The sequence below is a fragment of the Emys orbicularis genome, chromosome 10 (assembly GCF_028017835.1).
Source record: "Emys orbicularis isolate rEmyOrb1 chromosome 10, rEmyOrb1.hap1, whole genome shotgun sequence".
Classification (NCBI taxonomy): Eukaryota; Metazoa; Chordata; order Testudines; family Emydidae; genus Emys; species Emys orbicularis.
The window spans coordinates 74,348,117-74,370,347 of NC_088692.1; the positions used below are offsets into that span (position 1 = coordinate 74,348,117).

General features: G+C 45.0%; 1 protein-coding gene across 1 annotated transcript; it reads left to right on the forward strand.

The window, feature by feature from the left end:
* Positions 1 to 8,008: 8,008 nt before the first annotated feature.
* On the forward strand, positions 8,009 to 20,693 carry MESD (mesoderm development LRP chaperone). Its single transcript, XM_065411983.1, has 3 exons — positions 8,009 to 8,179; positions 15,491 to 15,723; positions 18,292 to 20,693. Exons 1-3 carry the CDS (start codon positions 8,009 to 8,011, stop codon positions 18,554 to 18,556), a joined length of 669 nt encoding a protein of 222 aa, XP_065268055.1. The 3' UTR covers positions 18,557 to 20,693.
* Positions 20,694 to 22,231: the final 1,538 nt, after the last annotated feature.

Sequence of the window (22,231 nt, forward strand, 5' to 3'; positions counted from 1 at the left end):
TTTAAATACTTTGATTCTAAATAAATAAAACTTTACTTTAAGAAAGCTGCCTAGTCACTGGTTACAACTGTCATCCCTCCCTGAGGGAACACAGTGGCAGGGTCAGAGCCCAAGTCAGACCTGCCGAAGTAATCATGGTTGATACACCAGGGACTACAACTCAAAGCCTGTTTTGAGAGCAGGAGAATCCCGTGATTTCATCCCAAGAGACATGATAGCCCAAGTCCTGAGACCTGCATTGGGGGTGCACTCAAAAAGACCAGGAGGAGTCAGAGACGCAGTTAAACTGGTAACTGTGACAGTGAGCAAAATACAAATAACACAAATGTTATATCTTTGCACAAATTTTATTTTTTCATATTTTAAAATAATTTTATGTCTTTAGTTTTTGGCATAGTAGCGGTGTTCTTTTTTTTTTTTTTAAGACCTGATTTTTCACATTTTGAGCAACGTTAGTTTCACACTTATAATCAAAAGTTCTATATGTGACATAAGAAAAATACAATTAAATAAAAATACCAGTTTCTCCCTACTGTTAGTGTGGGTCTTTCACACAGCAACAGAGAAGAGAAAAACATTTAATTAAAAAGAAAATGTAGCTATAAAACTGCTCTGCCACTCTTTGGAAAACTGCAGCATACATTTTCTATGCTGGCCCAATCTGAGAGCTCTAATGGCCTCCACCTCATGTTTCCATCTTCCCTCCCTACAAGCCATTTCATGAGGCTAGCACCTAGGGGTAGGCAGAGGGCAAAGTGGCTCCTTGTGGCCTCTCTCTTCTCTTTGCGCACTCAAACATGGCCAGACACAATCTAGCATGCTTGTAGACACAGATTGGTTTGAAATTTCAAAGCACTTTATAGAGTTGTGAATACCAGATTGATAAGAATGGTCCAACATAAATAGGAATCCCAGACCTTCCCTTAAAACCCTTAGGTCTGTTTTTGTTAAGATCAAAAGTGTTCTGTACAAAATGTGCAGAGGCCCACCCTTCCTGGATTGCACTTTTGGTAAATGGGTTGTGTCCTGCAGCTGTACAGCTCTGAATTTTTTTTTTTAATGTATATCGTCAGACTGCTTTAATAGGTGTTTTTCACGTGATCACTGCAGGAATTCCCCAATCCTACAATCTCCCCACATTGTGTGTGTTCTGTAAGGAGAGCTGCTAATAATTAGATGTACCTCATTCTGGCACCTTAACTCCCATTGAGTAGTAACTTACTCTGCAAGTAGTCATACTAAAAATCAGTGAGACTCCTTGCAAAGTAAGGTACTACTTACTCTGAATAAGAGTGCCAGAACTGAACTGTAAATAACCTAAAACCAAACTGAGACTCTAAAATTAATTTAACTTGGAATGGGAAATTAGACTACAAATGGAGTCCCTAGGGGAGATGCATGAGCCTCATCCAACATTCATTTCCACTAATTCTTTCCTAACATGACATCTGAATCTATGTGATCAATATGTAGGTATAATCAGTGAAAATTTGCAGTTCAAATAAAAACAAATTTTACAGTGAGACTAACATCAACATGGATATTCTAAAGCATTGCAGAGATTAAAGATAACAATGTCTAGCCCTACTGGAGCTGATTGAATAATGCAGCACTCGGACAGAATTTATATCCATGGAATTTGTGCCAGTTGGTGAAACCAATGGATTCCAGCAACAAAACTGGCACAGCACTTCCCCCAAAAGCTCAGTTTAGTCAGTCAGGATGCAGTTAATTCATAGTGTCATTATATACATAAAATACATGACTGTGTATGTATGTGTATGGTTAATTGTAAAGATATGGCCAAGTCTAAACTCCAGATCAGTATAGCCCTGAATTTTGGAGAAGTCAGTGTCTGAATCAGAGCTTCATGGCTGGCTCAGACTATGACCTAGATCCCAACCAGCCCTAACTTTGGAGAAGTTTGGATTCAGTCCTGAATTTTGCAGCTTCAGCCTATATCTGGGCTCTGGCTAGCTGTTCTCTAAACCTAACCAATCTACTTAGTGTGTATTCTCACTTCATGAGTGAAATGGATTCAAGGCTCCTGACATGATACTGAGGTCATGTCTACACTACAAACTTTTGCTGCTGCAAGTTATATTGGCCACCACAGTTTATTGCTTGTGTGCATGCATACTTGGCTCCCCGTGTTGATGTCTTTTAGGATCTTTTGATGTCTTTTAGGATGTTTTGGCAATGCATGGTGGGTCAGAAATGTGCAGGGGGGACTGGGAGCAAGAGGTTAACTTCCCAGCAAGCAACTTTCTCCATCCCATAACATCATCCATATCCAATAATTTAAAAACACACACACACACACATCCATGTGACCCTGCTTGTTGTCCACCATCTCTGACAGAAGCTCACAACTCTGAACTATTATCATGAGCATTGCAAGCACAGGATGCATGATCCTCCAGCATTGCTGTGGAACACAGTGAAAACCAATTCAAGGTTGTGGGTAACATTCACAAAGCAGCTGCAGATCATGGAGTGCCGCTTCTGGGCCTCAGATACGATCACAGACTCATGGGATTACATTGTAATGCAGGTTTTGGCCGACAAGCAGTGACTGCAAAACTTTCAGATGCACAACTTCCAAGGCCACAATCCTGGATCTATATGCCAAACTCACCCCAGCCCTCCAGCTCAGGGACACCAGAATCAGAGCTGCATTGACAATAGAGAATTGAGTGGTAACTGCACTGTGGAAACTTGTAATTTTGGATTGATTCTGTTCAGTGGGAAAACATTCTGGAAGTGGAAAATCCACTGTGGGGGCCATTAAAAGTCTCCTGTTATGCAGCACTGTGACTCTTGGCAATGCAGGACATAGTGGATGGAGTTGCAGCAACATGGTTCCTGAACTGCAGTGGAGCAACAGGCAGCACATGTATCCCTATTTTGGCACTGGACCAGCTTGCCACAGAGAATGTCAACAAAAAGGGTTACTTTTCTATGATTATGCAAGCACTGGTGTATCACCGGCAATGCTTCACCCACATCAGTGTTGGCTGGTCAGGGAAGGTGCAGGATGCTTGCATCTTTAAGAACACAAGACTGCTCAGAAAGCTGCAAGCCAGGACTTCCTTTTCCAACCAATGGATTCCCATTGGCAATGTTGAAATGATAATGGTAATCCTGGTGGACGCAGTCTACCCTTGCTTCCCTGGCTCATAAAGCAATATACTTGCCACAACAGCACCAAAGAAAGATTCAATGACCAGCTCAGCAGGGGCAGAATGACAGTTGAATGTCCTTTTGGTAGAATGAAGGAATGCTGGCACTGTTTACTCATAAGAGTGGATATCAATGAAAAAAATATCCCAATGGTTATAGCTACCTGTTGTGTCCAGCACAGTATCTTGTGGAACAAAGGGGAGAAGGGCGCAGGTGAAGCAGCTATCTGCTGAGTTCAAACAGCCTGACACAAGGGCTATTAGAAAAGCTCAATGCAAAGCTATAGGGCTCAGGGAGGCTTTGAAGGAGTACTTTAACAACAAGCCACAGTAATGTGTTATGGTGGACTGTGATCTGCCTGGCCCTGCAGTTTTGAGGGCTATTAGGAATTGTGTGGTGCTTGGTGTACATCTATGAATATATCACTGTCAATGCACCTATTCATTTTGTGGTGCTCACTGTACATTTAGGATTGTTACACTGTTTGTCACTGATCCTATGAGTTGTCATACTGTACAACAGGGGTAGGCAACCTATGGCACGTGTGCCAAAGGCGGCACGTGAGCTGATTTTCAGTGGCACTCACACTGCCTGGGTCCTGGCCACCGGTCCAGGGGGCTCTGCATTTTAATTTAATTTTAAATGAAGCTTCTTAAACATTTTAAAAACCTTATTTACTTTACATACAACAATAGTTTAGTTATATATTCTAAACTTATAGAAAGAGACCTTCTAAAAACGTTAAAATGTATTACTGGCACACAAAACCTTAAATTAGAGTGAATAAATGAAGACTCGGCACACCACTTCTGAAAGGTTGCCGACCCCTGCTGTACAATAAAGTGTAAGTGGGGGCTTTCAGTACCACCCAGCATTCTGTAGCACATGGAACAGAACTTAACTTAACAAGGGGAAACATCCATTTTGGGGACACCCCTACAGCAAGTATGGCTCTCACTGGTCAATATGTGTGAAGCTGTGGTTGTCCTAACTGTCCCCCAGTATGGAGTGAGAGGGATGCAACCCCTGATGCCACATGGAATATTGAGGGGGATGTAGGGAGGTGCTAAATTTGTGTTATCCAGGGATTGCGAAGGGGGGCGAGCCCGTAATTGTTGAACCTGTAGGTCCACAAGAGTCTGCAGCATCTGTGTTTGCTGCTGGAAAAGCCCCATTATGTCCTGGTGAATCTCCCTCTCCTTTTCCTGTTGGAACTCCTGGGCCTCTCTCATGTCCACTCTTTCCTTCGCCACATAGTCTGCAATATTCATCCTCCAGGCCCTCTGCTCATGGTCTGATGAATCACTGGCTTGTAGGATCTTGCTCAACATGTCATCTCAAGATCTCTTCTTTCTCCTCCATATCTGGCTCAGGCATTCCAGGAGGTGTGGAGGGGGAACCCCTCAAGGCCACTACAGCAGCACCTACAGACAAAATACAGAGAGGTACCATTGTCAGTATAGTCACAATGGAAAGTGAAAATTAAGATTCAGAACTCCCTTCCCTTGCTCCCCTAAAGTTTTATGCTTATTAACAAGACATGCCTATTGATGCTTTGCATGGCACCACTCACAGTACCAGCCATGGTAAGTATGGCCCGCTAGGGATGAAGGAAATGAGGAAAGAATTGTTCAAACTGCATGAAACTATGAGTATAGGGCAATGGCATTGATTACTGGCACCATTTTCCACAAGCAGTGGTGATTTTAGCAGATATCTCACTTCTGAATGTAACAAAGGCACAGAGAGCACAGCTGCTGCTGGCATCCCGAAGCCGCCCAGACTCATATTCTGCTAGCCTGTTTATTGCAATGGTCCCTTCCGGAGTTATCGCTGACTGGCGTGGGAAAGCATCCTACCACGGAGGAAAAAATAAGGCTGCCATCCCTAGGAACCTTTGTGAAAGGATTGCCGAGAACATGAATGTTTCAAAGATCTTTCAGGATTCAAGGGGCATCCTTGTGTACATAAATGAACTGCTCCGTATCCCTCCCCCCCTCACCTAAATCTACAAGGAAATAGAATGCAGATAACAACTCTACCTTTGTTGTACTGCTATCTTTTCTAGCACAAATTAACAAAATGTCGATAGCTGCGTCCTGTTAAGTTGGAAACACCATTATTGTAATGGGAACTACTCGTATACACTTAGCTCAAACTTTCTTCCCTGCATCAAGCTCACCTGTGCTCGACTGACTGGACTGCGGTGGAGTCTCAAACAGGTCCTGGCTTGCAGCATAACTGGACCCCCAGTTGCATGTCCTCCAACTACTACTTCTTCCTCCTTCTCCTAATATTTATCCAACAGCAGGAGCAGCGGGCCAAAGCGCTGGCGGCGCAGTGAGCTGAGGCTGCGTGTGGGGGGGGGGGCAGCAGGGGAGGGGCCGGGGGCTAGCCTCCCTGGCCAGGAGCTCAAGGGCCAGGCAGGACAGTCCCGCGGGCCGTAGTTTGCCCACCTCTGTTCTATGGTATATATTTAGGATCGCATTATTCTTGTTTTCCACGAGTATCACTGGGGTAGGAAGAACCATAAAGCTCACAAACATTCCCCTTGCTAAGGCCCTGATCCTGCAAATGGCTTCATGCAAGCCATAATTGATTTGAGTGAGGTTCTTCACACACGGAGCCAGTTGTAAGATCCTAGCCTCGTATAAGAAATGCTCCTTTCCCTGAAATTCAGAATACAACATACAAAAACTTTAGTACATTTAGAAGGAATGCATAATATTGTACACTGTAGGATATTCAGAACCATCTGCTCACCTGACTCATACAAGTAGTTCCATTTAGGTAAAGTGAACTACTCATGTGAGTAAGGCAAGCAGAACTTGTATGTGCAATAGGAGCACCAGAAGACAAAGTAAAGAGAGGTTTTTTGTTTTGTTTTTTCAGGGAAAATGTGTTATTAGAGACAATATATCAAATCAGAAACTTAGTGGTATGTATTTTTTTATTTGCATACACCAAAATCAGAGACAGAGATCCAGCTTTCTAAACTTTGAATATTTAGTCTGTAAATGTGAACGTTTTCAGTAAATGTAAACATCTTCCAGCAGTAAGAATGTTACCAGAATCATCTTTAATAAAAGCAACATTAACTATGGCAATCTGATATACCAGACCAGATATTAGATACAGTGCCAAATCCTTGAACAAATATGTTAATTAATAATTTATGGAACAGCTTTGTGAAATGGCAGCTAATTAAAACACTGATTTGGTTACTGTTCATTTAATAAGCTACAGGAATAGGCTTATGGTTTAACAGCTTCCTCTTTCTTCTGCACATTTGTAGTAAAAATGTTAGAAAATGGTAACATATTATATGGTTTTTACAGCCCTAGCTGAGCACACCCTTGCAGACCAAGGCGGCTGTAACTAGGGTGACCAAATAGCAAGTGTGAAAAATCGGGACAGGGGGTGGGGGGTAATAGGCATCTATAAGAAAAAGCCCCGAATATCGGGACTGTCCTTATAAAATTGGGACATCTGGTCACCCTAGCTGTAACAGACCCAAGCCTTGGATCGCATAGACTCTTAGATTTGTTGGGTCTGGAACAGAGGCCAGTCACTGCCTTAAACTCCAGACTTCTGGGCATACACTCAGGCACATCCTCTATCCAGCTTCCTTTCCTGTGATATGGACTCCAGTCCACCTGCCAAGGTCCTGAAAGCAGTGCTGGGTGCTGGCCCTCTCCAAGCTGCCTTAGAAGCTATGGCCCCTCATGGTTTCACCCTTCAGAGACTACATGGCAGTTAAAGCAAATCTTCTGCTACAATTGCATGAGATCTCTGCGACAATTCCAAAAGCCAGAGGATCTCCAACACTGGGAGCCAATCCTTACAGCACAGACTAAACACATCTGCAGTATTGCCAACTCTCATGCTTTTGTCATGAGTCTCATGATAATTATTGTAAAAGCGGCAAAGAGTCCTGTGGTACCTTATAGACTAACAGACGTATTGGAGCATGAGCTTTCGTCGGATGCATGTATCCGACGAAGTGGGTATTCACCCACGAAAACTCATACTCCAATACGTCTGTTAGTCTATAAGGTGCCACAGGACTCTTTGTCGCTTTTACAGATCCAGACTAACACGGCTACCCCTCTGATACATGATAATTATTGTTTTCTTTAAAGCCCCAGCTCCTGGAGTCAAGTGGATATGTGATTTCAGCCTTCCTTCTTAAAGAAAAAGTTTTTAGCCCTCATGGCTGCAGAGAAAGCTTCAAAATGTGACCCCAGTGTGTCCAAAAGGCTCAAAAAGCAGAAGGAACACTAAATCTATTATTTTTACCTAATCTCATGATTTTAAAGCCAATTTCAAGCTTGACTCATGACTTTTGAACATTGGGGGTTGGCAATACCGCATCCGTTCATCCTCCTGAAGGAAAGGGGAGCAATCACTTAAAGATGTGAAAAGTTTACATTACGTTTTGAACGGTCTTTTCAAACCTAGGGTGGGTTTCAAACCTGCACTGGGTTACACCCAGGCAATCCCTTGGCCTCCAGGAGGGCTTGAGCTGGGCCTAGGCGTGCAGAGGCTGCCCCCAGTGTCAAGCCAGGCTGGGAATTGATGTGTGACGCCTTCCTGTTAAAGGTGGGGCGGGCGGGCGGCACTTCTGTCTTTGGTCTCCCACCCCTGACCGGTATATAGCCAGCCCCTGCTGCAGCTCCCACACGCTGGTGGCAGCTGCTGCCCTACCCCCATCCCTCGCCCGGATCTCAGGCCGGGCCCTCGGGCAGAGGCCGAGCCGCTGTTGCCCCCGCCCCCTGAGGCAGGACTCGGAGGAGGCGCCTCCTCCCCGCGGAGCCCGGAGAAGATGGCGGCGGCCGCTAGCTGGGCCCGCCTGGGCCTGGTGCTGCTGTTGCTGGTCGCGGCCGCCGGGGCTGGCGAGCCGGAGGGGAAGCGCCGGGCCCAGCCCGCCAAGAAGAAGAAGGACATTCGGGATTACAACGATGCGGACATGGCGCGGCTGTTGGAGCAGTGGGAGGTACGGGCTGGGTCGGGGACCCGCGGCGCCCCCCGCTCAGCCCCTGAGCCCCCCTCGCCGAGCTCCCCTCAGTCCCCCACCGCTCCCCGGTGTCCACGTGGTGCCCCCCCGCTCAGCTTCCCGGCCCCCGCTTAGCCCTGAACTGAGTCGACATGTGCTCCCCGCTAGGGCCCCCTCTGCCGCCTCCGGGCTCTCGGACCCCCCCAGTCCCCATCGCTGTCCGCTCCCCTCCCGCGCCACGGGGCTCCGCGCAGCTCGGGGGTGGCCGACGGGAGGGCGCGCTCCTGTCCCAAGGGGCGGCGGGACACTTCCCTAAAGCTGCTGTTGGAGCCGTGTCCGCAGGGGCCGGGAGCGCGCTGGCTAGTTCCCGCCGCTGTGCCGGGGAGAACGGGCCGGGGTTCCCCTGGCAAAGAGGTGGGGGGCGAGCTGTGCTAGTGGGGTCGGGGTTCCCTTGCCGACAACGGGGTTCGGCCCCGCCGTGACATATTCCACCTTCGTCAGGTAGATGCGATAAAAGGTTGTTTGGGGGCGTTGATGGAATAGGTAGGATCCTAGTCCCCGCATGACCCCCCTTCCCTCGTCTGCCTGAAACCCCCATTTACAGTCTGGGATGAGTGCAAGTAACCCTGGGAGTTGGCAGTTTGAGCCCTGTCCACTTTACTATGGCCAGAACTTGATTCCCTCCCTGCTTGAGAGCTCTGCTGTGGTCAAAGCTAGTGAGCAAGTGGATAGTTACTTTGTGAGATTGTGAACAGATAAATGGTTTCTACGAGGTAGTTGTGGTGGAGAGCACAAATTAAGGTACCACATATCATCAGTTACTCAGTTCAACTAATTGTAGCCCACTTTGTTCTCCACTATCTCTTCCCAACTAGACTGACTTTCAAGCCAGTTACTATTTGAGGCCCCAATCTTGAGGACATGTACTACTCATACATGTTAACAATTTCATTTATGAAACAGTAATAAGTCACCAGAACCAGATGGTATTCACCCAAGAGTTCTGAAGGAACTCGGATATGAAATTGCAGAACTACTAAGTGTGGTATGTAACCTATTGCTTAAATCAGCGTGCTACGTTAGCTATCCACCCGTCAGCTGGTAAAGGCCAATTTTTTAAAAAAGGCTTCTGAGGCGCTCCTGGCAATTACAGGCTGGTAAGCCTAACTTCAGTACCAGGCAAATTGGTTGAAATTATATTAGAGAATATTTAAAAAAAATAAACAATACAGAAAATTTGAGGCGTCAGTTATTGGTCATTGGGGGTAACATACAGAGTATAGGGGGGATGTTAGTGTTTTGGGGTTGGGCAGCACACATAGTATATACAGACTGCAATGTCCCCAATGGGGGGGGGGGGGTAACCGGTGGGCGGGATCAGGATACAGCCGATAAGTGGTGAGGGTCTATCACCCATACAGAAAGTAGAGACAATCACGGGTATAAGTAAGTGGGCTGGGTAATGGGGATGGGGTGACCCTCACGTGGTGGGATTCAGTTAGGTTCGGTGGGTTCAGGGCTCAGGGGATAGAGTCCAGCGGGGGGGTTTATAGGTCTCTTCCCCCTTGTGGGTGCACGAGGTCTCCCCGGCTCACTCTCGGTATTGGCGGTGGCCGGTGATGTGCTCTGTGTAGATGTCCCGGGACCAACGAATAGTGTCCGAGACCATTAGGCGTCTCATGAGCCGCGCGTAATGACGGCCCACCCCACAGGTCCTCAGCACGCGTTCGTTACATGGGTCCCAGGCACCCAGGGCCCCAACGAGCAGAGCGTCAGTGTGCACCTCATAGCCCTTAGTCCGCAGGGTGTCAGCCAGGGGGGCGTACTTTTCGAGCTTGCGGGCTCGGGCTTCACGGAAGGCCGGGGTCCTGTTCTCGAATGGAATCGTTATGTCGACCAGGATGATCTTTTTTCCAACCTCGTCCGTGACGACGATGTCTGGGCGCAGCGGGCTGTCGGTGCCGGGGACGGCGCGGTTGACAGTGACCTCTCCCTAAGGACAGAATTATCCGAGACACAGAGCAACACAATTAGTTGGGGAAGAGTCAACACACCTTTTGAAAAGGGAATTCATACCTCGCCATTCTATTAGAATTCTTTGAGGGGGTCAACAAACGTGGGCAAGGGTGATCCAGTGGATCTAGTGTACTTGGACTTTAAGAAAGCCTTTGACAAGGTCCCTCACCAAGGGCTCTTAAGCAAACTAAGCAGTTATGGGCTAAGAGGGATGGATCAGTAACTGGCTAAAAGGAAACAATGGGAAGGAGTAAATGGTGATTTTTCACGATGGAGAGAGGTGAATAGCAGTGTCTTCCAAGGATCTGTACTGGGGCCATTACTGTTCAAACATATTCATACGAGATCTGGAAAATGGGGTAGACAATGATGTGGCAAAGTTTGGAGATGATACAAAATTACTCAAGGGAGTTAAGTCCAAAGCTGACTGCAGCGAGTTACAAAGGGATCTCACAAAACTGAGTGGTTTGGGCAACAGAATGGCAGGTGAAATTCAATGTTGTCAAATGCAAAGTAATGCATGCTGGAAAACATAATCCCGGCTATACATACAAAATGATGACTGCCAGATGATGGGATGGATCACTCAGTAATTGCCCAGTTCTGTTCATTCCCTTTGAAGAATCTGACATCAGCCGCTATAAGAAGAGAGGCTACTGGGCTAGATGGATCATTGGCCATACTGGGTCAGACGGTTCTTATGTTCTGTTTACTTTCCTTTATTGCCTGTTCCCTGTCTCCCCATGGGTCCTTCTGTCACTACAGTCTCTTCTATTTCTTTTCTCCCCATCTGCTGCCTTTTCTATTTGTCTCTCCCAAATGCCACAGAACCTTCGGATTCCATTCCTTCCCCTATGGTAGTTGTTCAGAATGTTTTGTTCTGTTTTTGAAAGCAGAGGTAAAAATATATGACTTTTATCTGTACCCAGTTACACAGGGCTCCAAGTCAAAGTGTGGGAACTGGTTTTTGCATGTGCCTTTTGCACAGGAGATTTTTGCAGAGAAGAAAAACGCCACCTGATTCTGCTGAACTGAGTATTTTTGTTGAGCAGCTTCTGGACTTCAGTCTATGAACTGGCACTAAGGCCTTGTCTACAGGAAAAAAGCATTGCAGTAGAAATTGTTACCTAATATGTTTTAACTAAACTGATGTTAAAACATGATTTAACTCTTGGTTTAAAGTGATGGTAATCATAACTAGCTAATATGTTTCCTTGTAGAGAGCCTTATTTTTTTAGTGTTTCCTATCTCTATGGTAACCAACAGCAAGGATTGGAAAGTGGGAGTCACACCCTGCCTTCCCAGGGGGCTGCCAAAAGAGCACACAGGCCTTGTGAGGCTGAAGAATTTGTAAGAGGGCTATATGTGCACTCTCCTCCTCCTCATGTCCCCCTGCCTTCGCCACCCTCTCCCCCAACCTTCTGGGTGTCGGAAGGGAAATTTGAAGTAGGTGTAAATGTGTGGGATGAGAAAACTGGAAGTGTCAGATAAAGGGCAGGGGAAGAAAAGGAGAGTTATTACAGAGCGTGTGATTGATAAAAATGAGACCATATGGAAGAATGGTTGTGGTGTTAGGAGTCAGGAAGTATTAAAATTCAAATCCTGGCTCAGCTACTAACTTACTATGTGGCTTTGGACAAGTTACTTTACCCCCTACCTCAGTTTTCCCACTTGTATAATGAGAATATTGGCCAGTCTCTCAGGGATGTTGAGGATTAATTCCTGATTATTTTAGGAGGAGGTCAAACTTTATTTAATAATCTACCATATATCTTTTTATATACACAGGGCATAATCTTCAACTGTTCTGAACTCATTCTTGACACAGTTGAGGGAGGAAGGCAAAGTTACCGTTAAGCTGCCTTTATGCCTGCCTCAAACCTGCGAGCACATGGGACTGAATCAGACATGTAATAGTTAAAGGAGTTTAAGGGTTTCTAATTTATGCTTTTAATGGCTCCAGGAGGAGCTAAAGAGGGCAGTGATTGGCCAGCACGCATTGTGCTCAGGCCTTGCCCATTATACTGTGGGGGCACGTAGCATAGAGCACACTAGATTTTTTTTTTTTTTTTTTTTTTTTTTGTGTGCCACCCAAGGGTTCCCATATGTCAGGGTAATTTCTAACAGCCCCTCCACGGTTGCTTTCCCTCTACTTTGTATAGCCTGAAGAGCATAAGAGAGCCAGAAATGGAGCCAGAATTCTTTCCATGTCTAAAACTTATGTTCTTTAAAACCATTTATTATTGCACTAATTTTAAACTTTGGCATTCCCCAGGCTTGGCTCAGAGCTAAAATCATAAATTACCATAGTTTTTTTGGCTAATTCTGTAATAGAAATATATACAATATAGGAGGGGTCGGCAACGTTCGGCACGCGGCTCGCCAGGGTAAGCACCCTGGCGGGCCGGGCCAGTTTTATTTACCTGCTGACGCGGCAGGTTCGGCCGATCGCGGCCCCCACTGGCCGCGGTTCGCCGTCCCGGGCCAATGGGGGCGGCGAGAAGCTGCGGCCAGCACATCGCTCGCCCGCGCCGCTTCTCGCCGCCCCCATTGGCCCGGGACGGCGAACCGCGGCCAGTGGGGGCCGCGATCGGCCGAACCTGCCGCGTCAGCAGGTAAATAAAACTGGCCCGGCCCGCCAGGGTGCTTACCCTGGCGAGCCGCGTGCCGAACGTTGCCGACCCCTGCAATACAGTATGTGGAAATCAATAACCGAGTGAGTTCATTTTAGGAAGGGGTGTGTGAAGAGAAAACAGATGAAGAAATGTATGGGTGTCATTTAATCCATTTAGTATTTTCTTTGTGAAACTTCATGTTCATACATGCCTGGCAGACTTACCTATTCATTTTAAACTGAAAAATCACTTATTTGTCTTGCTTTCAGTTATTAGTTTTGGACTTCACACAGTACAGTAATACATATCTCTTTTATAAAGCTTTCTGAGAGGTCTTCAAGTGATGAAGTGCCATGTAGAGAAGCTGTCAATCACTCCTTTTGATGGAAGGTTATACTTACTCAAACCAAAGCAATACTACTTTGAGAAAACGAATAAATGTTCATAGCCATTTAGCTAATTGATATCAATAGGCATGTGTTGTTATTGCAGTCTTAGCCAGTTTGTGTAATGTATAAGGATTAGTTGAAACTTTGTATTCCTAGCTCCTCTTTTCACAAGTACAAAATAAACTACATTTGTGTGGCTTAAACTAATTTTAGAATAGTACTGAGAATTGCTTTTCTGTTTCCTAAAAATTATTACTCAGTAATATGCTTTATGCTTTCACAATACTTTACAAACATGGCCTTTCTCAGCATCCTCAAAAAGTGTTATTCCCAATTTTCAGGAATGGGGACTCAGGCAGAGAGAATAAGGATGGGATTTTCAGAAGTGTTTATGATCTTTTTTCCCCATGGAGTTTGTGCTAGTAAATCACTTACATGCTTGTGAAAAATCCACCATAAATGATTTACTGAAGGCTACACAGTAAGTTGGGAGCAGAGCTGGGAGCATAGTTAGAATTTCTGAGCTCAATCCACTAGACAGCTATTCTCTCCTCTCCTCCCTTCAGCCATGCTTTGTATATACATGGAAAATTCACAGAAGTTCAATCAAAACCAGTTTGCAAGCAGTGAAGAAGGAAAAGCTTAAATACCTATTTAAGAAGTAACACTGTAATTCCCCAAAGTAAAAGACTGCAGGACAACGTTGTGATAGAAATTCAATTTAAAACCCTAGGTCAGTCAGTAAAAAAGCAAACTCCACTTGTTCCAGACAGGAAAACAGCTGCGGCCATTCATCCGAACCAGCATTGTCTTTTCCTGTCTCCATCATGTGGTTGGAGGATAATACCTGATTCATAAGCTGGTATAGGGCACGGTGTAGAAATGAAAGTAATGTACAGGGGACCTAAATTTAAAAAAAAAAAAAAAAAAAATCAGGAAGAGCTACTAAACCTTAAGGGTGTGTGTGTGTACATGTACATTGCAACACTGCTTTTGTATGTTCCACAAAGTATACAAGGTGCACTGAAGTGTTTATTGCTTCTGTGTGTCTTGTATAAACGAATATATAAAGCAGGGGTGGGCAAACTTTTTGGCCCGAGGCCACATCTGGGTGGGGAAATTGCATGCAGGGCCATGAATGTAAGGCTGGGGTGTGAGAGGGAGTGCGTGGTATGGGAGGGGATATGGTGTGCAGGAAGGGGTTCAGGGTAAGGTGTTGGGGTGGAGGAGGGGTTTTGGGTATATGAGGGGGCTCAGGGAAGGTGGTTGGGGCGCAGGAGGGGGTGCGGAGTGTGGGGGGGCTCAGGGCAGGGGATTGGGGTGCAGGAGGGGTGTGGGGTGCGGCAGGGGGTTGGGGGCTTAGGGCAGGGGCTTGAGGTGCAGGAGGGGTGTGGCAGGGGTCGGGGTGTGGCAGGCGGCTCAGGGCAGGGGGTTAGGGTGCAGGAGGGGCTCGGGGTGCAGGCTCCCTGCCTGCCCTGGCCCCATGCCGCTCCCGGAAGCGTCCGGCACCATGTCCCTGCGGCCGCGGGGGCGGGCAGAAGGCTCCACGTGCTGACCTCACCTGCAGGTACCCTCCCAGAAGCTCCCATTGGCCGCGGTTCCCAATTTCTGGCCAATGGGAGCTGCGGGGCGGCGGTGCCTGCAGGCAAAGGCAGCGCACGGAGCCCTCTGTGCCCGCCTGCCCCAGGCGCCGCAGGGATGTGGTGCCGGATACTTGCGGGAGCACTGCGGGGCCCGTGGCACCACGGAGGTGGCAATCCTGTGGGCTGGATCCAAACCCCTGATGGGCCGGATCTGGCCCGCGGGCCGTAGTTTGCCCACCCTGATGTAAAGCATGTGGATGATGTAATTTAAATTGGCACCAAGACAGTTACATTTCTTATGTAGTACGCAATGAATGGGTCAATTTTTGTTTGTAGTTTTGTACCCTTGTATCCCCATTGAAGTCAGTGGGACTTCAGGGGTGTGAATAAGGGCAGAATTCTGCCCTAAGCATGTGGCATATATAAGGTGATGGGGGGGAGGTGAGGAAGGATTCACAGGTCAGTACATATCACTTAAGAGTTGGAGCACTCTCCCAGTAAAGAGTTCAGGAGATGCAATTTTGCTATATTTGTCTTTATTTTGGAATCCTCATAATTAAATCAAACACATCTTGCTTGTTATCACAAGCAGTGTCTAATAATTTTCTAAACTAAACAGAGACAAATGTCAAAAGAATAGGTTGGAGTTTATATCGAGGTGGCGTGTTAAGTTTAATGTGTAATTAAAATCTGTTTGTTTCAAAACAGAAAGATGATGACATAGAAGAGGGAGATCTTCCTGAACACAAAAGGCCATCAGCACCAATAGACTTCTCCGAAATTGATCCAAGCAAGCCTGAGAGTATCCTGAAAATGACAAAAAAAGGGAAGACTCTTATGATGTTTGTCACAGTGTCAGGAAATCCCACTGAAAAGGAGACTGAGGAAATTACCAGCCTGTGGCAGGGCAGTCTCTTCAATGCAAACTATGATGTACAAAGGTAAACGATTGTCTTCAAAGTTCTGCATGGCTTTGACAGGACCCTGATGTTTCTTTCTTGAAGTGTTCTTCAAAGCTGTTCTGTTTCTCTCAGTCTGTTTCTTTGCTCTCCTAAATCACTGTTTATACCTTTTTAACCTTTCTTCAAGCCTCCTTGGTAGTAATGTGGTCAGGTATACGAAGCTTTTTAAGACTTAAGGTATGTCTGTACTATAAATGTGAATCCACCTATATGAGGTTGATTTACAGCCACTGCAGTAATCTCTGTGGTGGTGCATGTCCACACTACCCTCCTTGGGTCGGTGGTGTGCATCCTCACCAGCAGCGCTTCCACCAACCTAAGAGGGGCAGTGTGGGGAACTGAGAGCCCAGTCTCTCAGCTCTGCTGGCAGTTTCCTGCCAGTAGTGCCCCGAGTGGGCAGAGAGTCGCCCAGGCTTCTTGCCCTGGCTCTCAGACGGGAGCAAGGTCCAGCTCTCCGGGGGAGCAGAGGCTTTTTTTTTTCCTGTGTGAAATTGACAAGACAGCCAATGTAAGGGACGCAGCCTCTACACAGTCACTGCATCACCCTAACTACACCGACTAAGCCGTACATCTCTCATGGAGCTGGAGTTATTATATCGGTGTTGTAGGGCACTTTCGTCGGTGGGAGGAAGGCTGTAATGTAGACATTGACATAATTAGGTTGACATAGGTCGACATACGGCAGCTTAACTGTATAGTGTAGACCAGCCCTTAGTCATAGTGTCTCTATGGCCTAGCCTTTTTCTAACTCAATCCAGCCATCTGTCTTTTTAATTGTAATTGTTTATATCAGGGGTCGGCAACGTTCGGCACGCGGCTCGCCAGGGTAAGCACCCTGGCGGGCCGGGCCAGTTTTATTTACCTGCTGACGCGGCAGGTTCGGCCGATCGCGGCCCCCACTGGCCGCGGTTCGCCGTCCCGGGCCAATGGGGGCGGCGAGAAGCGGCGCGGGCGAGGGATGTGCTGGCCGCGGCTTCTCGCCGCACCCATTGGCCTGGGACGGCGAACCGCGGCCAGTGGGGGCCGCGATCGGCCGAACCTGCCGCGTCAGCAGGTAAATAAAACTGGCCCGGCCTGCCAGGGTGCTTACCCTGGCGAGCCGCGTGCCGAACGTTGCCGACCCCTGCTTTATGTGCTTGATGAGAAAGTATTCCACCTGGAAGTCTGTGTCACCACTAAACTTTTAATTCCTTTTACTAAAAATAAACTTTCAGAGATCCTTTCGAAATAGAAGGATGATTGTCTGCCTCCTCACCAGCACAGGCAATCTGAGTTCTGTTGCTATATTGATCTTACATCCAGTAATGGAATACTGTTTATTTCTTTTTATGTGAAAGAGATTTAATGCATGTTGGCAGTTTATTAGCTACTTAATGGAATCTTGTTGTAATATTTTTCATATGTTCTTAAGTATTCATCAACTACATTTTTGAAACATAGGCAGATGTCTTTCTGTGGTTTCCTTGAAGGCACCAAGTCTCAACACAGCCAAAAACATTAGATAATTTAATGTCCTGGTTCTTACTTAGTTTTTGAGCTTATATTCTTCACTTTTCTCTTTGCTTTGTTTTATACATATTAATGAGTATTTATTGTAAGTAAGGCTACGTTTTAGTTACAGGTATTTTTAGTAAAAGTCACGGGCAGTAAACAAAAATTCACGGCCCGTGACCGGTCTCTGACTTTTACTAAAAATACCCATGACTAAAACTTGTGGGGGTGGGTTTGCCTACCTGCCTCCGCACCTCCCCCCCAGCAGCAGCAGCAGCAGACTCAGTTTGGGTGTGGGAGGGGCCAAGGGGTTGGGGCCCGGGACGGGGTGAGGCTGGCTCTGGGCGACGCTTGCTTGGGGGGGCTCCCTGGAAGTGGCGACATCCGTCTTGCTCAGCTCCGTCCTAAGCAGGGGGGCCAGGTAGTTCTGCGCGCTGCCTCGGCCTGCAGGCACTGCCCCTGCAGCTCCCATTTGCTGCGGATCCCTGCCAATGGGAGCTGTGAAGCCAGAGCTCTGAGCCTCCGCCTAGCACCTGAGCGAGGGTGATGTCACTGCTTCTTGGGAGCCTCCCAGGTAAGCGGTGCCCAGAACCTGCCTCACCCTGTCCCGTGCCCCAACCCCCTGCCCCCTCCCACACACAAACTCTGCTGCTGGGCGCACGGTGACCAGACTGCCCCAGCAGCAGCCGATGCGACTGGCACAGGAGCTGCCTGAGCTGGGCACACCGGCGGCTGCAGAAGTCATGGAGGTCACGGAAAGTCATGGAATCTGTGACTTCTGTGACAACTTCGCAGGCTTAATTATAAGATATCAACACTTTTATGTGTAACTAATAGCAGTAGTTGTATAACAGCAAATTTCCTGGCGAGACTAATAAGAAATTGTACTTGCTGCCGTGGTGTGTGTTTGGGTTGAGCACGATCTGCTTTTTAAAAAAAGCAGATGTACCACTTAATGCTACTAAGTGCACCTGCTCTTGGAATTGCTCTAAATGAAACATAATGTTTTTAGCACTTCAAAGACCAAATGCTAATTGACAGTATTTTTTCATCTAGGTTTATTGTTGGCTCAAATCGTGCCATCTATATGCTACGTGATGGGAGCTATGCGTGGGAGATCAAAGACTTTCTGGTAAATCAGGAGAGGTGTGCAGATGTAACTCTAGAAGGTCAAGTGTACCCTGGCAAAGGAGCAGAAGAAAGTGAAAAAGTAAAAAATAAAACCAAACCAGAGAAAACTAAAAAGAAAAAAGATGCAGACAAGAAATCGAAACCCCTCAAAGAAGACAACCGAGCTACCAAGCAGAGAGAAGATCTATGACAAACAAATTAACCAGACTGAATATAGTAAATAGAAAATCAACACTTATGTTGTTCACAGAGGAAACCAACTGTCTCTAAGTTTTGCAGCCTTACCCATACAATTTCTGGCTATTTAGGGGGGCGTGGGTGGGAATAAGAAGACGAAGGATTACTGGGTTTAAGAGACTGTATGTTTAAATGCACCAATTTACTTATTAATGTTGGGCATTTGCTTAGTAACCGCAAAGTTAACGTTTAATGTCTTGGGATTGCCTACTTTAGATAGCAACTTTTTTATGTTTTACTCAATTGGTTTAAGGTTAAAATAGGCACCAATGCATCTGATGTTATGGACTTTGTTCGTATGACGAGAAAGGAAAAAGAATTGTGATCCTTACAGTGCACCAAAGTTAATATATAGTAGTAGTTGGCCATTGTGGTTAGGTAAGTCAGTTATGTCAATGATTCACATAGTCACTGCTAGGAAGTAGACTAAACTGGCACAGTATGTTCCTGGCAGCCATTATAAAGACTCTGCTCAGTGAATAATATTCGCTATGATTTTAATGAATTGTACTCTGATTTCAGGCAGAGTATACCCTCAGAGGACCACAGCTGGCATTGAAATAGGTGCTTGGATGCATAATATAAGATAGACAAATACAAAAACTGTTTTGTTTATACTCTGAATCGGCAAAAGCAAGGAGATTCCTGGGACCCAATTCTCTAGTCATCTAGATCTGTGTAAATGAGGCATAACCCTATAGGCATCAATGGAGTTACAATGCCAGTCTGAAAATGGTCTAAGTGAAAGAAGAATCAGGCCCTTGGCCAATCCCCAAATGTATTTAGGTGCCTAACTCCCATTGAATTCCGTGGGAGCTAGATGCCTAAATACCTTTTGAGGATCTGGGCCTTGATGTGTAAACTGCCAGTCCAGTTTTTGTTTCAGCAAGCAGAGTTCTTACAGAGTAAAAGACAAGTGAGTTAAAAGAGAAGCAGCCTTAACTCTGAATTTGTTTTTTATTGGTTTGAGAGCTTTTATAACTCTCTCTATAAGTATTAATTGCAGTGTGAGGGAAAATTGATGTACTACTAGCCATCTAGGGCCTGACCATTCTGTCAGTTACATGCTAACGGCTCCCATTAAAATGAGTTAGGGGGAGAATTTGTTGGTTTTTAATACTTGGTTCAGTCTACTTGAATACTTCCTCATTAAAATAATTAAATCGGTCTCCTTTTGCAACAACCATAAATGCTGGGAAAGTTGATTGCGAGTGGGGGTGGAGGATTTAAATCCTCTTCAAAAGACAACTTGTTTAAATAAAAGTTTTTTATTCTAACTGTGTCCACATAAACGTATGTCTTCGAAGTTTTTCCTCAAATATGTTGAGGAATAAATGCATAATGACCCAGAGCACACACCGATTTCAGGATGAGAGGCACAGTATTAGATATCTGTTTGATATTACTGAAATAAAGTTACTTTGATTTTTTTAAGGTGCCAAAATTCATGTGTTTTTAATAACTAAAAGGTCCTAACTTGAACCATAATGGTTAATCTTTTTACATTGAAGTATTTTGTAAGTGGTTGACTTAGTGAGTGTTTCAGAATAAGAATGTAACTAAATTTGTACACAAATAGAACTTGGTTTAGTTTGTTGTTTCAAAATTCACCTTTTACAATTGTGGGCATGATATGTTCATTTCAGTAAATTTATCTTTGGACACAGGCTAATCCCTCTCTGGTTTCCATAATTACTCACAAGTAAAGACTAAATTATGTTGATGAAACATGCAGGTATTAATATGCGTATCTTCACTCTTCCCCTTCCAGGTCTTTGTGTGAACTAAAGATTAGATTGTAGTAAATTGCAGTCGAAAAGATTGCTGTAAATGTGTATCTGCCCAATACTCTGAGTGAAAAGCTATAAAGCATTTGTGTCTTGGGGATTAATTATATTGCTTTTCTGCACTACTATTCATGGCAAAGATACAGAGCAGTTCAGACAGTTCTGTGTAGATATTTGATATTCAGAATGTTTTCTGCTCTTGTAAACACATTGTTTCATCTATCATTGATCTGTTGCTTGCAAGTACTCATTCTGCATTGCCTTTATTTGGAGTATTGTGTCATTTTTCAGGAAAGAATCACAAGCAAACTCAAATAAAAAAACTTTAAGATCCAATGTTTCTTAGTGTATAACAAACAAGTTATAATTTACCTTGTAAATTATAGAATACTCTTAACACAGGCCTTGAATCCTTTAGAAACTAAGGATATTTTAGTATGGATATAGAGACTTTTAACATGGCTATTCTAATCTCTGAGGAGACTACAGAGTGTTTCAATTGTATAATATATACCAGATGCATGCTGGAACATTTTATCCAGTTTGACAAAAACTATGCAGTATGATTCAGTTCAAGCACAAAAATGTAAATTTTAAAAATATTACAGATACTGTAAAAACAACTAAGTTGTGTGAGGGGGGAAAAATTAAAAATTAAAACTATCCAAATACAACTTACAAATGAAGTTCAAGCCAACATTTTAAAGTTTGGATGTCTAAAGTTAAATATCTAAATCCATATTTAGGTAAATAACAGTAGCCTGATTCAATAGTGCTAAACGCTCAACAGCAGGGATCTGTCTAAAGTGGGAAAAGGTGTAGTTTTATTTTAAACCTGATCTAGCTAACATAATTTGAAACAACACTTACTTAGACATGAGCTGTTAAACTGTCAGCATTAGGTGCTAAATCGTGTTTCAAATCATGTTATCGAGCTTGATTTTTATTATATATATATATATATAATTAAAAGCATCTTTTTTTCCCTAGACAGACTTAATAGGCATATAGCTGACTATTAATTAGTTAATGTTTTTTGATCCTCAAATAATTAGAAAAGTATATGGTATTACATTCACCCAGATCTCCTATACTTCATTTTTCTTAATTCTCTCCTACCCACACATTCCAAGGCCAACAGATAGTGTTATGCCTATTAATGTTACTTCACTGCACCTCTTAAATCTGCTATGAATGCCATGATCCTATTGAAAGCACAGGAAATTGTCACTTTGGTTATTCTCTTGACTGTTCCTCTTTCAATTGTTAGGATACTAACTAGTATCTCCAAAACAAAGGTATAGGGATCGGAAAGGAAGAGGAGAGAGCTGAGTACTTTTAGTTTTGAACGCTGGCCTGCCAGACTGCGGGAGTCCTGTGTTTGTTCTGGATGTCCATTTTCTTTAATTCCATTTTAAATTCTTGCACACAGTTCACCTGTATGTTTTCTTTCAATGACACTTTTTGAATCGGATGTGACCTTGGGACAATGAGCAGAATATGTGTAATGAAGGGACAATTTACAACAGTGGCTGAATATCCTCAGTGAAGATGCTGTGGAGCAGTGAACTAAGCAGGAATCCAAGCCAACTGGTGGATCCCAACATGCAACTCTGCATTTGATATGCTGCTTTTAAGCTTAAATGGATGTCTGAGACAAGGTTGGCAGGTTTTGGCTACCAGCACAGCTTGTCTGGAAATATTCCCTGTACAGTCAAGCGGGTGATGTAATATGTATGTCAGTGATCCACTTTAGAGAGAACTCTGTATCATCATTTCCCCCCTCCACCATTTTCTTGTTTACACAGTTGCATGAAAAGCAAATCTGTGTTTTCATCAAA

What these genes read in the sequence shown, in the direction of transcription:
- MESD (XM_065411983.1), top strand. Translation starts at nt 8,009, where the DNA reads ATGGCGGCGGCCGCTAGCTGGGCCCGCCTGGGCCTGGTGCTGCTGTTG. An exon ending in GGCTGTTGGAGCAGTGGGAG is followed by an intron (nt 8,180 to 15,490) that starts GTACGGGCTGGG and finishes GTTTCAAAACAG; the next exon opens with AAAGATGATGACATAGAAGA. An exon ending in GCAAACTATGATGTACAAAG is followed by an intron (nt 15,724 to 18,291) that starts GTAAACGATTGT and finishes TTTTTCATCTAG; the next exon opens with GTTTATTGTTGGCTCAAATC.